Source organism: Cupressus sempervirens, chromosome 8 (assembly GCF_028749045.1).
Source record: "Cupressus sempervirens isolate cs-2001-9-10 chromosome 8, ASM2874904v1, whole genome shotgun sequence".
Taxonomy (NCBI): Eukaryota; Viridiplantae; Streptophyta; class Pinopsida; order Cupressales; family Cupressaceae; genus Cupressus; species Cupressus sempervirens.
In genome coordinates, this window is record NC_143125.1 from 606828042 (window position 1) to 606840516 (window position 12475).

The 12475-nt window shown below is 38.9% G+C and overlaps 1 protein-coding gene across 1 annotated transcript in view; it reads left to right on the top strand.

Annotated features, from left to right (window-relative positions):
* The window catches only part of PGGT-I (Prenyltransferase family protein), a 166713-nt gene that overhangs the window by 136187 nt on the left and 18051 nt on the right, over window positions 1–12475 (top strand). Inside the window, exon 8 of the mRNA XM_089798547.1 lies at window positions 1947–2071. Within this exon, the coding sequence (XP_089654673.1) occupies window positions 1947–2071 (125 nt within the window). The remainder of the gene's footprint in view (window positions 1–1946; window positions 2072–12475) is intronic.

Here is a 12475-nt window from a genome sequence, read left to right on the forward strand (position 1 = left end):
CTTAATGACTTGATCACAAGCTTCGGTGATAACTCTTACAAGATTTATAATATGATGTGTTTACAGGTATCATTTGTATAATGATACATCATGCTTGAAATTCAGAAAGGTATAGAGTGTATATCAATGCTTAGTCATCTCTATTGATGTTGCTGGATATGTTTCTATCACTTATCTTATCAAGTTAAGAGGGAGTGTTAATTCCTTGTAACTTTGACAAGACAAGTGTTCTGATTTTCATTTGGATGCATGAGTTCCCTTAGGTATTGGTCACTAGAACATATTGTCCCCTCTAGACAGATCGGCATCTTCCTTGTGGCTTTTAGAAGCCTTCTTATTTACCAGTGTGGTTAGTTAGTTACTAACCATTAGTAACTCTTGGAATGGGCACCAACCTTGAGGAAACAGTCATGTTTTGAAGTAGGCGGACCTAGAGAGGGACATGTCCATTCAATGAACATGCCCCTTGAGTTAGGTATAAGGGAGGGCTAGATTGCAGATTAGAAGACGCACCAAAATTGATAAGTCTGCTCTTCTAGCAATCTGACCAAATAAGATCATCTATAGGAGTGTAAACATTTGTAGAAGATCCATGACCTTAACAATATTCCTTTAACCTTGCTTTTGTAAGCAAGGACATTGATGTACATTTTCATGTCCATTGTTATATTCAACCACAATTGCATTATTTAAGCAAGTTATTCTTAGCATTCTCTTTGTGGAAGTTATTTTGGTTTTGCAAGACCTTGGGTTATTGTGGGTTTACCTATCCAATTCAACAAAAAACACAACAAAACTAAGCCAAAATTAAATTGAAAGATAAATAGAAATTTGATTGTTTTTTGGGCGATGTATGATTGCTTGTGGACCTGGATGCTCATGCATCACAAACCTCATTGGAATCCTAATTTTAAACGGATTGTACTCCACAACATTGTGAATAGGGTTTGATGTTGTTCTTCATGAGCTTTCAGTATACTCTATTTTGTCTTGTTAAACATTTTCTTTGAAGTAATTCTCTAGATAGTCACGCTATGTCATATAAAGAAGCAGACTGTGAAAAGCACCTCAGCAAGCATATTTATAATTCCTCTAGTTTCTCAATGAATCCACTAAACTTCTAGTTATGCGTTTCCTTGGAGGGCCTCAATATAGATCTTAATCCATTATCCAAGGTGCCAAAGTCACAATATTGTTTCCTTCCAAATGAAGGAGGTAGTGAAGCATCTAAATAGGTTATCTTTCTAGTGATTACTTCAGTATTGTTTCTTGCGAGATAAACTTTAAAGTTGTAGCTTATGATTTAGAAAGAAGTAAGAGTGTCTTCATAGATCACATACTCACTACTAAACCTTAGATTATTATCACTGGGATCTTCAACTTCTGCCATATTATTTAAGTTGATCATTCTAAGATGAAGGATCTAATCTCCCTTCTTGCCTAGAATGCCGAAAACTCCCCTTGCAAACCTTCCTTCTCCTTTCACAATTCTTGAGAAAAGATTTAAGCATTTGTCTCTATTTGACCAAGACTAACATGTATCGAATACTAAAAGAACTTACTGTCTATGATATTACATGCAAAAATCTTATTTATGAAGATTTTGAAGAATTGATGAAGTGCTCTTCTAAGGTTCAAAAATAACATCCCACTGAAATACATCTCAAAACTAATGTTAACCTCTTTCTTTATCGTAGATGAAGCTAAACATACTTGAAAGTAAAATAAACAATTTCTACTATATTAAGGTCAAAGGAGACAAGTGAACATTAAAATTAGCATTTTTGTGTATTTAGTATGTAAAGTGTGAAACTTAGTATAACCATATATTTAGTGGATGTGATATTACTTCAACTCTGTTTGTTGTAATGGTTTTTTTTCAATGTTAAAAGTGTCATTTTTATTCCAAACGCTGACAATTGTTTGGTCCATATTGCTTTCCACAGGTGGTGCCACTTACTGTGCGATTGCTGCGCTTAAGTTAATGGGCTATATAATTGATGATCCTGTTTCAAAAAGGCCAACATCTTCTGTTGTTGATTTGTCATCGGTGCTGGAGTGGAGTGTACATGTATTGTTCCCCACTTCTTCAAAGCAATTTTTACACCATGCTAATTGACTTATCAGTGATCTGCTTTAGCTTTCCACCATATACAAGTGAATAAAGAATGAGAAAAGTGAATGATACTCGAGGTTTTGTTTTGCTTCCCCCATTTACTAACCAACCAATATGGATAAATTGAACAATAGAAAGTGCAAATGAGCTTCAAATATAGAATGATATTACGATTATTTATGACAAAGGAAGTGCAGTTAAACAACTTGATTGAGAAAATAAAAAGTAGGAAGACATTAAGTTGGTTTTCTTGTTAATGTTGTAGCTTCAGTCGAATTGAATTGACCTAGAGATAATCCTTTTATGGTTATTGGTTAATCATTAATTAGAAAAAATTTCATATGTAGATATGTTTATATTATTGTTAATATTGTCTAATTGGTTATTAACTTATAAATTACCATGAGACGTGTCTCCTCTACTAATATTTATGTACATTCAAATCTGCACTTGGAACACACAGAATTAATGGCAGTGCTATTACACTTGCAGAGATCCTTTCTTCAACATGGTATTAGAGTAGCCACAAACTTTTGGGGTAAGAAATTACAGGAAATTAAAACCATCTGAGATTGAATTGTATCAATATACAAGAACCATGAAAAATAAATCGGTCAAATCAAAGTATGGTCGTATCATTTTCCACTCAAAGTTTTATGGATGATAATAACATCATTTTGTCTCAAATAAAGAACTGCTGTCTGGAGTTTTACAAGTATCGAATGGAACACATTCTGAAATAGAGATCACATATACTAAGCATACCACCCGTAGTCTGAGGACAAAATAAAGTTTATACATATGTACTGTCCGTTGGCTACCAAGAAAGTCTACGCAAGATCCAGAGGTGGCGTGGTCTAGTGAGAAAGGATACCGAAGATAGGTGTTGTTCTTCAAGATTGTTGTTTTGGCTTCATCTATAAATTATATTATTTTGAAGTTACCAACATAAAGCATTATTCCTGTGCATCTAATTATTTCTGAGTATTATCACTGAAGATCATTGCTTGAGGCTGCCTTATTCTTCTTATATTATGTTGTTGGGTTGAAGATATTGCGCAAAACATTGGAAAGAAAGATTCAACATGGAGATTTAGGAGCATATATAGCTATAGAAGCCACACTTGGGTTTATCAAAGGCTGCAGCCTATAGACATATTGCTTGGGTGACTAAATATCTGGACCTGAGAAGCAGACTTATAATATATTATTTGCGAAAATATATATTAGCAGGACCTGACAAATAATTCAATTGCAGGAATTAAGGGAGAGATGAAGAATAGTAGAGGCAGAAGAGTTTATTACACTGACAATAAAAACATTGCTTACATTATATCTCTTATTTCATATTTGATAGTTTCAGAATTAAAGGGGATATTTTTGGATAAATATTATTGCAGAAAACGCAGGGAACTTTCAGTTTGAGGAATGCCATTCTTCAGGAGAAAATTATCTACATGGCTGCGAGATGTTCTCTGGGCAATCTAGATTCTGACCACTAATACTATTCTGAGAAGGAATGCATCAGAAATTGTTAACCAGGCTTAAGGGATGCTCAGAAAGCTCTTGGAAGTTTATAGGTTTGAGCGATCTTGTGTCTTAGTGGATGTAGAAGGAATACAACAAGGTATTAAGAAAGTTAGGATATCAAGCCTGCAAGTAGCTGAAATTGGTAAAGAAAATTGAACCTAATCTCTCCATTGAACATTCTGTTTAACATTGTAATACCTGTCAAGACTCTTGGACTGGAAAAGCACGGACGGAAGTCAGTGACTGAATCCATATTGCCAAGTATGGGTGCATCAACCACATCCAGCAGCAGCGAAGATTTTCACATGGTGATAAGGCCAATACACATAAATACTAGGAAAAACTCCTCAAAGTGACCTAGGTGTGAATGATGTTGGCTTATCTCAGAAGCTACTTTAGGCAGAAGTAGCCATTTCACAAAGACAAATTAATGATATCCTATTGAGTCACTGACCATGTGTGAACTTAGCCACTAAGTAAACATAAACATCTCAATGCTACTATTACCGAGATCAAATATTGGTGAAGGAAAGAAACTAAGAAAGGATTTCTATTAGAGATTGACTATTATTAAAGATTTTTCATCATCATCCATGGACAAATTAAGTGCCAAATTTATTTTTTTAAATAATAAAATATTGAACTGTGTGAATTTCATTTGAAATCATTCCTTGGTTTGAGATCAAATGAGACATGTCTTAAGTATTAAGAGACATGTCTTAAGTCTTAAGATCAGCATTGTCCTAGAAGTCTTGTACATATTATTGTTGGAAGGAAAGAGTCAATTCCTATGTGAGGGAGTAAACTGTGAGGGGATTTTGTTCTTGATCTCCATTCTCCTTTTTGCGGACGACGTGATTCTTCTAGCTTCTTCTTCAGAGGGTCTGCAGAGGCTCCTTGATGGTCTGGCTTCCTTTTGTGACCAACAATAGCTTGTGGTCAATCTGGGTAAGACTCGGGTTATGGTCTTTAATTACTTAAAGACCTTTCATCTTCACTTCTTGTTTCAAGACTAGGAGATCGATATTACTTCTTCATATACTTACCTCAAAATGAAGTTCTCTGGACCTCGCTTCAATATGCAACTAACCATCCAGTCCGGAGTTAGTAAGGGCATGTGATCCCTTGCTATGCTTGAGAGATAGTGCTTCAAACATCATTTTTAGGACATTTCGTCTAAGATGTCCCTCCTAGATTCTTTGTATGACCGACTGTTCTTTACGGCTTCGTGGTTTTGGGGCCTTCTCTTTTGGTCTCGGATTGGGCCTCAATCAAGCATGTACATACTCTGCTTCTATGACGTATCATTAGATGTCATAGGCTCACCCTCCATAGTATTATATTAGCCAAGTTTGGTGCTCATCCCTTTAGACTTGCGGCCATATTCCACTTGAATTGGTTGCTTCATCGCCTTCATGGTTTTGTAGATTCGACTGATGATCAATATAGATACTCCTACTTGGCCTACTGCTCCTCTGTTATGACTGCGAGCTCCGATACTAGCCCTAGAGCTTGTTGCTAGTATGCTCAGACAACCTCTGCTAAGCTCGAGTGGGATTGATATTGACTGCCTTCTTCCATATCAGTTCTCGCTGGATGCCCCTATTCACCTCCCCTCACGTCAGGAGTTGAATGAGCATGTCAAACTTAATATTTACAGACAACACATTACCACTACCTAGAGTTACCCTCCTAGAGGTTTACGTCCAAGGATGGCTTTCTATGTTGAGCATTTTTTGGAGATCCGTGATGGGGTTGTTTGTCCTAGCTACTTATCTCGACGTTGGTGTCATGCCCTCTGTATCTCTTTGGGATCCTTTAGAGTTGGCTCTCACTGTCTTCGGGCCTAGACCGACCATCATATGGATAGAGATGATTGGATCTGTTGGCTATGTACTTTAGCGGAGGTCAAGACAGAGACTCACTTTATTTTCCATTGCCTTACCTATTATGAGATCAGAGGGAGATTTTATTGCCTATTCCGAGATTGTTTCTCTTTCAGTATTCTTTAGTTACATTAATCAATGGTGTCTCACTTTTTACTTCCAGGAGGCTACCCTACTCCGCAATATTACTTTGCAGTCACTACTTTCTCACTGTCATATCTCTAATAAGCTAAGTAGTGCCTTTTTCTCACCCTTGTCTCTGCCACGGGGTGTGAAAAGGTTGTCCATTACTACCACCATCGGTCACGCCAAGTCTATGAGACTTAGGGGCAGTTTTTCTTGACAGCGACACTCCTCCAGTGGCTCTCAAAGACAGTCCAAGGCTCATGATCACTTGTAGTTATATCCTTCTGTGACCAATTTCTTTATATCAAAGAAGGACCTCTAGTCCTTGCCTTGGCACTTCTCTTCTCTTGAACACTGTTTGGTGCTCCTACTTCTGGCAGCTCTCTTGTTGTAAGCTCTCAGTCCCATAGACCCTTTTGTGGTCTTTCATTGGACATTAATAATATTGTCCTATCTTATCTTATCTAATCTCAAGATGGTCATATTTTTGTCTAGTCCTGTAGGTCCATGATGATCTATGATCTAACACTTCCAGTTGTGTGCAGATCATGCCAGATAACAAGAGTTTCTTGGAACAAAATATCTTTAATGATTGGAACCATTTGAGGAGAGTATGATTTTGTGACAATGGGAGTTGAATATTATTCCGATTAAATAAGAAGATGAAAGAAGACTATACTTAAGTATTTTGACCAACCATGATGCATGGATTGATTACATAAGATCATTTACCAAACAAGGAATAACTATGTTAAATTCATATGTAATTAGTGACCCATCCCAAATACTATACAAGCCTTCTACAGTGAAGATAGCTTAAAGGGGTAGTAAGGGATTCATTCTCATTCAAAAGAGAAAATATACATTCAAGTTAGAGCTATGTGATCATAGAGGATGTCGTGACTGAGACTTTGTTGAAGTTCACACAACTGATGGTTGCAATAGTGATATATCCAAAATTATTCATGTTGACTAGATTTGCATATGAGAATGCAATAATAATTGAGGAGCATATTGGGTGTTTTCTTTTGCTATGACCATGTTGCATACATCATTTTGCTAGTTGTTGATCTCTTTATCTGGGACAAGTTCTCCAATATGTAAACACTATAAGGAAAATTGTGACAATTCAATCATCTAATGGAAGTGTTATGTTCATCATCTAGAATAAATGCTTAATCTTGATGCAGTGGAAGGAAGGAGAACCCCACAAAGGAGATGTCAGCGGAAGATAAACAATAGCACAAAAACCTAAATCCAAAACAATGCCAATTCTCATAATAGAATCATAAGATTTACATCCAACATGCCCGGTTGTAAGGCCTTTCGAGTTATGGCCAAATACATAAGCAATTACAATAACAGTTCTTCAAGACCTCGCAAGATCCAACCTCTAGCTAGCCCACACCCACAATTTGGTAGAAAACCCCAGGAATAATCTAAACTTGTGCTCGCAAGCCACCAAGCAACCTTCTTGTTTTCCCAAGCACACACTTGCTACTAGCTCTTCCAAACTTCGCTCTTCTCAACTAATCAATGCGAATGAATAATGAATCAAGACATTACAAGACCCTCTACTTATACTAAACCAAGCTTAATGTTGGCCTAGCAAGTCACATTAAATACACCCTCAAGTTACAAGTCAGCCTGACAATAGATATTATATGAAATAACTAAATACTTAGGACAAACCCAAAGTTTACAAAGCATAACTAACTCATAAGACCAAATAAGAATACACATTCTTAGGCATAGGTCCATGTGCCATCCAACAATCCAAACCAAGAGTGCATGATCCAACTCCCGCAGATCGAAGCTTGTGGAAACAATCTCCAAAGTCTACCCAGGAAATAGAAACACGTTACGAGCAACCACCAAAAGGGCTCTAACTCCAACACAATCACTCCAATTACTATGCACTCATAGGACAATGTCCACTAGTATGCCTTGAACATAACCCTAGCTGCGCAAAACATTAGGTCCACAAAATCCAAGCTGGATGCTCCTGCATCAGACACCCCAAGTAGATAGAAAAATGTGTACCACACTTTGATGCCAAAAGAAAGATCTGATCCAATCTTCATCTTTTCCAAAGGCTTCCACAACATCAAGAACAAGAGAACAAATCTGCACATCAACCATCTCTTCATCCATTCAAACGTCAGAACCAAATGAACCTCAGCAAGCCAATCAACATGCTCACTCCCATGAACAGTTTGAACATAATGCTTCACCAACAATTCGTACAACTAATCACATTCAGCAATAGTTGCATCCTCCAACATGAAACCCATGTCAGTAACATCATGCAACTTCAAAACCAAATCAGCAACATGTAAGCTCAAATCCACAATAGGAGTAACATGTAAATCCTCAGCCATGTCAACCACAAGTGAATCCTCATCAAGAACATACAGATCCAAATCAGTAGTATTATGTAGATCCTCACCCACATCAGCAACTAGTGAATTCACGCGAGAAGCATGTAAATCCAACTCCGCATTAGTAGCAACAATAAGTCCTCAACCATATAAGCAACAACATGTAAATCCAAAACCGTATCCACACCAGCAGCAATATGGAAATCCAAATCAACCATATCAGCAATAACTTGTACATCCTCAATGATCTCAGCAGCAACATGTGAATTCAAAACCATATCAGTAACCATATGCAAATCCTCATCCATATGTAAATTCTCAAAATCAGCAATCTCATCATCCACAATAAGATGCTCTACGATTTCCATGTTAGATACAACGAACTGATCATGAAAACAAATCTCCTTTCCAGTCTCAACAAGGTTAGGAACCTCTTCGGTAAGCTCAAGTATCTCAACAACAACCACAAATTCCTCTGCAGGTTTCATATCAAACTCCACAAACTGATGAACAAAAAAAACCACACATACCTCTCCAGCTTCACCGAAGTCATCCTCTGTCTTTTCCTCAATAGAAAAGCGTCTTCTCCTCTGAACAATCCTTCTAACAGGCCACACAACTCTCTTTCTAATTGATATTCTCCAACTCTGGTAATCGCTGCAAAACTCAACTAGCCTTTCCTTGATTCGATCGGTTAAATCAGCTTCCAATCGAGCAAACTTCTCTGTTATCTTCATCTCCACCACATCACCGAGATCTACAATCGCCCAAGGATCCAATCTTCTCGGAGGCATCTTCCAAGGTCTTCGAAAACCCTTTGCAACAATCACCAACTAGATCAAACCTTCCATCTTCGCAATCATCCCTTCATATTAAGATCCATCTGTGAGTCCTCAGCAATTGTAAGTTAGAACCGCAATCTACGACCTTACAACAAAGATATCTAAGAGTCTAGAAAGAACAATCCACCACACAATCACCACAAGATCAAAACTCGCTCTGATACCACTTGATGCAGTGGAAGGAAGGAGAATCCCCAAAGGAGATGTCTTAGCCCCCAACAAATTGCGACACAACGCAAGATAAATAATAACATAGAGATTTAGATCCAAAACAATGCCAATTCTCATAATAGAATCATAAGATTTACATCCAACAGGCCTGGTTGTAAGGCCTTTCGAGTTATGGCCAAATACATAAGCAATCGCAATAACAGTTCTGCGAACCTTGCAAGATCCAACCTGTAGCTAGCCCACACCCACTATCTGGTAGAAAACCTTAAGAATAATCTAAACTTGTGCTTGCAAGCCACCAAGCAACCTTCTTGTTTTCTTGAGCCCACACTTGCTACTAGCTCTTCCAAACTTCACTCTTCTCAGCTACTCCATGTGGAATAAATAATGAATCAAGACATCACAAGACTCTCTACTTATACTAAACCAAGCCACAAGTTGGCCTAACAAGTCACATTAAATACACACTCACATTAAAAACACCTTCAAGCCACAAGTCGGCTTGACAATAGACATTAAATATATGAAATAACTAAATACTTAGGACAAGCCTCATGTTCACAAATCATTACTAACTCATAAGACCAAATAAGAATACGTGCTCTTAGGCATAGGTCCATGTGCCATCCAACAATCCAAATCCAAGAGCACACGAGCCAACTCCAACGGATTGGTGCTCGCAAAAACAATGTCCAAGGTCTACCCTAGAAGCAAGATCATGTTACTAATAGCCACCAAAAGGGCTCTTAACTCCAACATGATCACTCCAATCACTATGCGCTCATAGGACAAGGTTCGCCGGTATGCCTTGAACATAACCCCAACCGCGCAAAACATTAGGTCCACAAAATCCAAGCTAGATGCTCTTGCATCAAATCTTAATAGACATTTATCACTAGCATATTAAGTCGCAAGGATGCCAAGAAAGCTCCAAATAATGGATAAGTGGAAATTTTACATTGAGAGGGCAAATAATAACCAATGTTGTATTTCCATTTGAACCATCTTTGGAGGGGATATGTCAGAGAAGAGACACTATCATAACTCTAATTGGAACCATCCTTAGTGAGGAGTTGATTCAAAAGAGGAGATGTCTCTCCAACAATCTAAGAAGGCATTTTATGATTTGATGGATATGGACCTTCATTAAAGCAACTTGTATCAAGGATACGCAGATAAGTTTTCATTAGCTGTGAGTATTACATTTACCTACTCGCTGGATTCTCTCTCTTAATGGTATTTTTATACGTACTATAAGAGCTATTTTCTTGTCTCTGGAGATGTTCTTGGAGGAAAAGAAGGTTGGGACTTTACACATACTACCAAAATATTGTGCAAAACTCAATCTTATGTTGATGGCTATAAAGAAGCTTTGATCTAGAATTCCTTAGTCATCTATGGACAAAGTGAGGCTCTTAAAGTGAATATCCTTGATGATTGAGATTATGAGTTTTCTTCTATATTAGGAGGGAGTTTGATATCAGTTTCAGGGGGAGTTTGACATTCCATCATAAGCAACTTTGGATGGAAAAAGTCAATAGATTGAGAGGGAAAAGTTTGAGGTGAAATTCCTTGCAATGCATTCTTCTGTGGGAGAGAGAAATTTGAGGTGAAAACGTTCTACCCTCTAGGACCAGCCATGGTGGATCCACCCTCTGACATAGTGAATAGCATGAGAGTTACTATTTTGTATATGTGGATTATGTCATGAAAGGTGATGATCTTTCATTGATGTATTTGTGAGGTTATTAGTGTAAGGTGACAATCTTAACAATGGCTTCACCTGTTACCATGATGGACTACATTAAGTTGTTGCCCTTGAGATCATTATAATGATCATGTCATGATGGACTACACTAAGTTGATGTCCTAAAGATCGTGATACTTCTCATGATGTACTACATTAAGCTGCTATACTTGAGATCATGACCACCTGCTTACTTTTTGTGAAGGACTACATTAAGTTGTCTTTGAGATCATGATTGTTGTTTACCGTACTGGTAAAGAAATCAACGCATACAGACAATGGAACAGAATAGTAGAATTATATTCGCATATGCGAGACATACATTATACTTCATAAGATGAATGATAGAAGATGAATTACAATGATCCCAGACGGGATATAAATACTATCCGCCGAACCTTTCTGAAGGAGTTCGTCAGCCACAAACATTATGTCCGCTACAAACTATTTACCCATCGGCTACAGAATACAAAACACTGACGACAATCATTTTGTCGGCTACAGAAACAATGTCGGGACCATCCAGTCGATTGACACCATCCCCCCCCCAAAAAGAAAAGTCGTCTCTTGACAACTAACAAAATATCTGAGACAAATTAACAAACAAAATACATTAACGGGCTAATTACAACAAGATAAATCTGCTTCTGACACATCACTGTCACCTTCGTCCCGTGCCTGTAGCCTCTGCTAACACAACACTGCCTCCTTAATGAAGCTGACCTTGATAGCCACCTGTGCTGCTTTCTCCGTTTTCAATTCCTCGCTACCCTGAGCCAAGTGTCGCTGCACTGCCTCCAACTGGATGATTAGCTCCTCCCGAGCTCTCTACGTATCCACCAAGACAGCCTCCCGGCCAACACCTACTCCTAGTGCCTCTGGTACACAGAAAGTCTATGCTTGCAGCAACTTCAACTCTTCTCAACTGGTCAGACTCCCATGACTGATATCCGCAACGACTGGGGGTCTAGGGGGCAACGCCCTCGGCGGGGTCGAGGGGCAGCGCCCCCGTAGGGTCTTGGGGCAACCATTGATGCTTCCCCTTCCCTTTGGCATCATCTGCTACTCATTCCGAACAACTTGAATCTGTCGTCTTTTTTTTTTTTTTGAACCACCGGCGCATCACTCTAAGCCCAAATACCACCATCATGGCCGATAACCGCAGCTGTAGTCAGGCGATTACCCTGCCCTAGATCGCACATCAAGTGGTCATCTATATACGCCGGTCACGACATTTTGACGGATTGACATGAACAAGAGATTCATTTTCGCGGGCCTCCAGATAATGCCGTAGGAACAGGTCTACCAAATGCAATGAAGAGGAATCGAAACCCGCGAAAGATGTAGAATTGGCGGCTTGACAAACCCCATAGAACACCTCCGGCGGACAGGTCCCCGCGGAGCACCTCCCGCGGACAGGTGCTGCCCACGGACAGATGCCCGTGGAGCACCTCCCGTGGACAGGTGCCCGCGAGCAGATGCCCGCAGAGCACCTCCCGCAGACAGGTGCTGCCCGTGGACAGATGCCCACAGAGCACCTCCTGCGGACAGGTGCCCGCGGAGCACCTCCCGCGGACTTCTTTTTTTTTTTTTTTTTTTGTTGTTGCCAAAAATAAAATTAAAAAAAAACAGCACCTCAATTTTGCCTCCACACGTCGCCATTCTGCAACGACAAC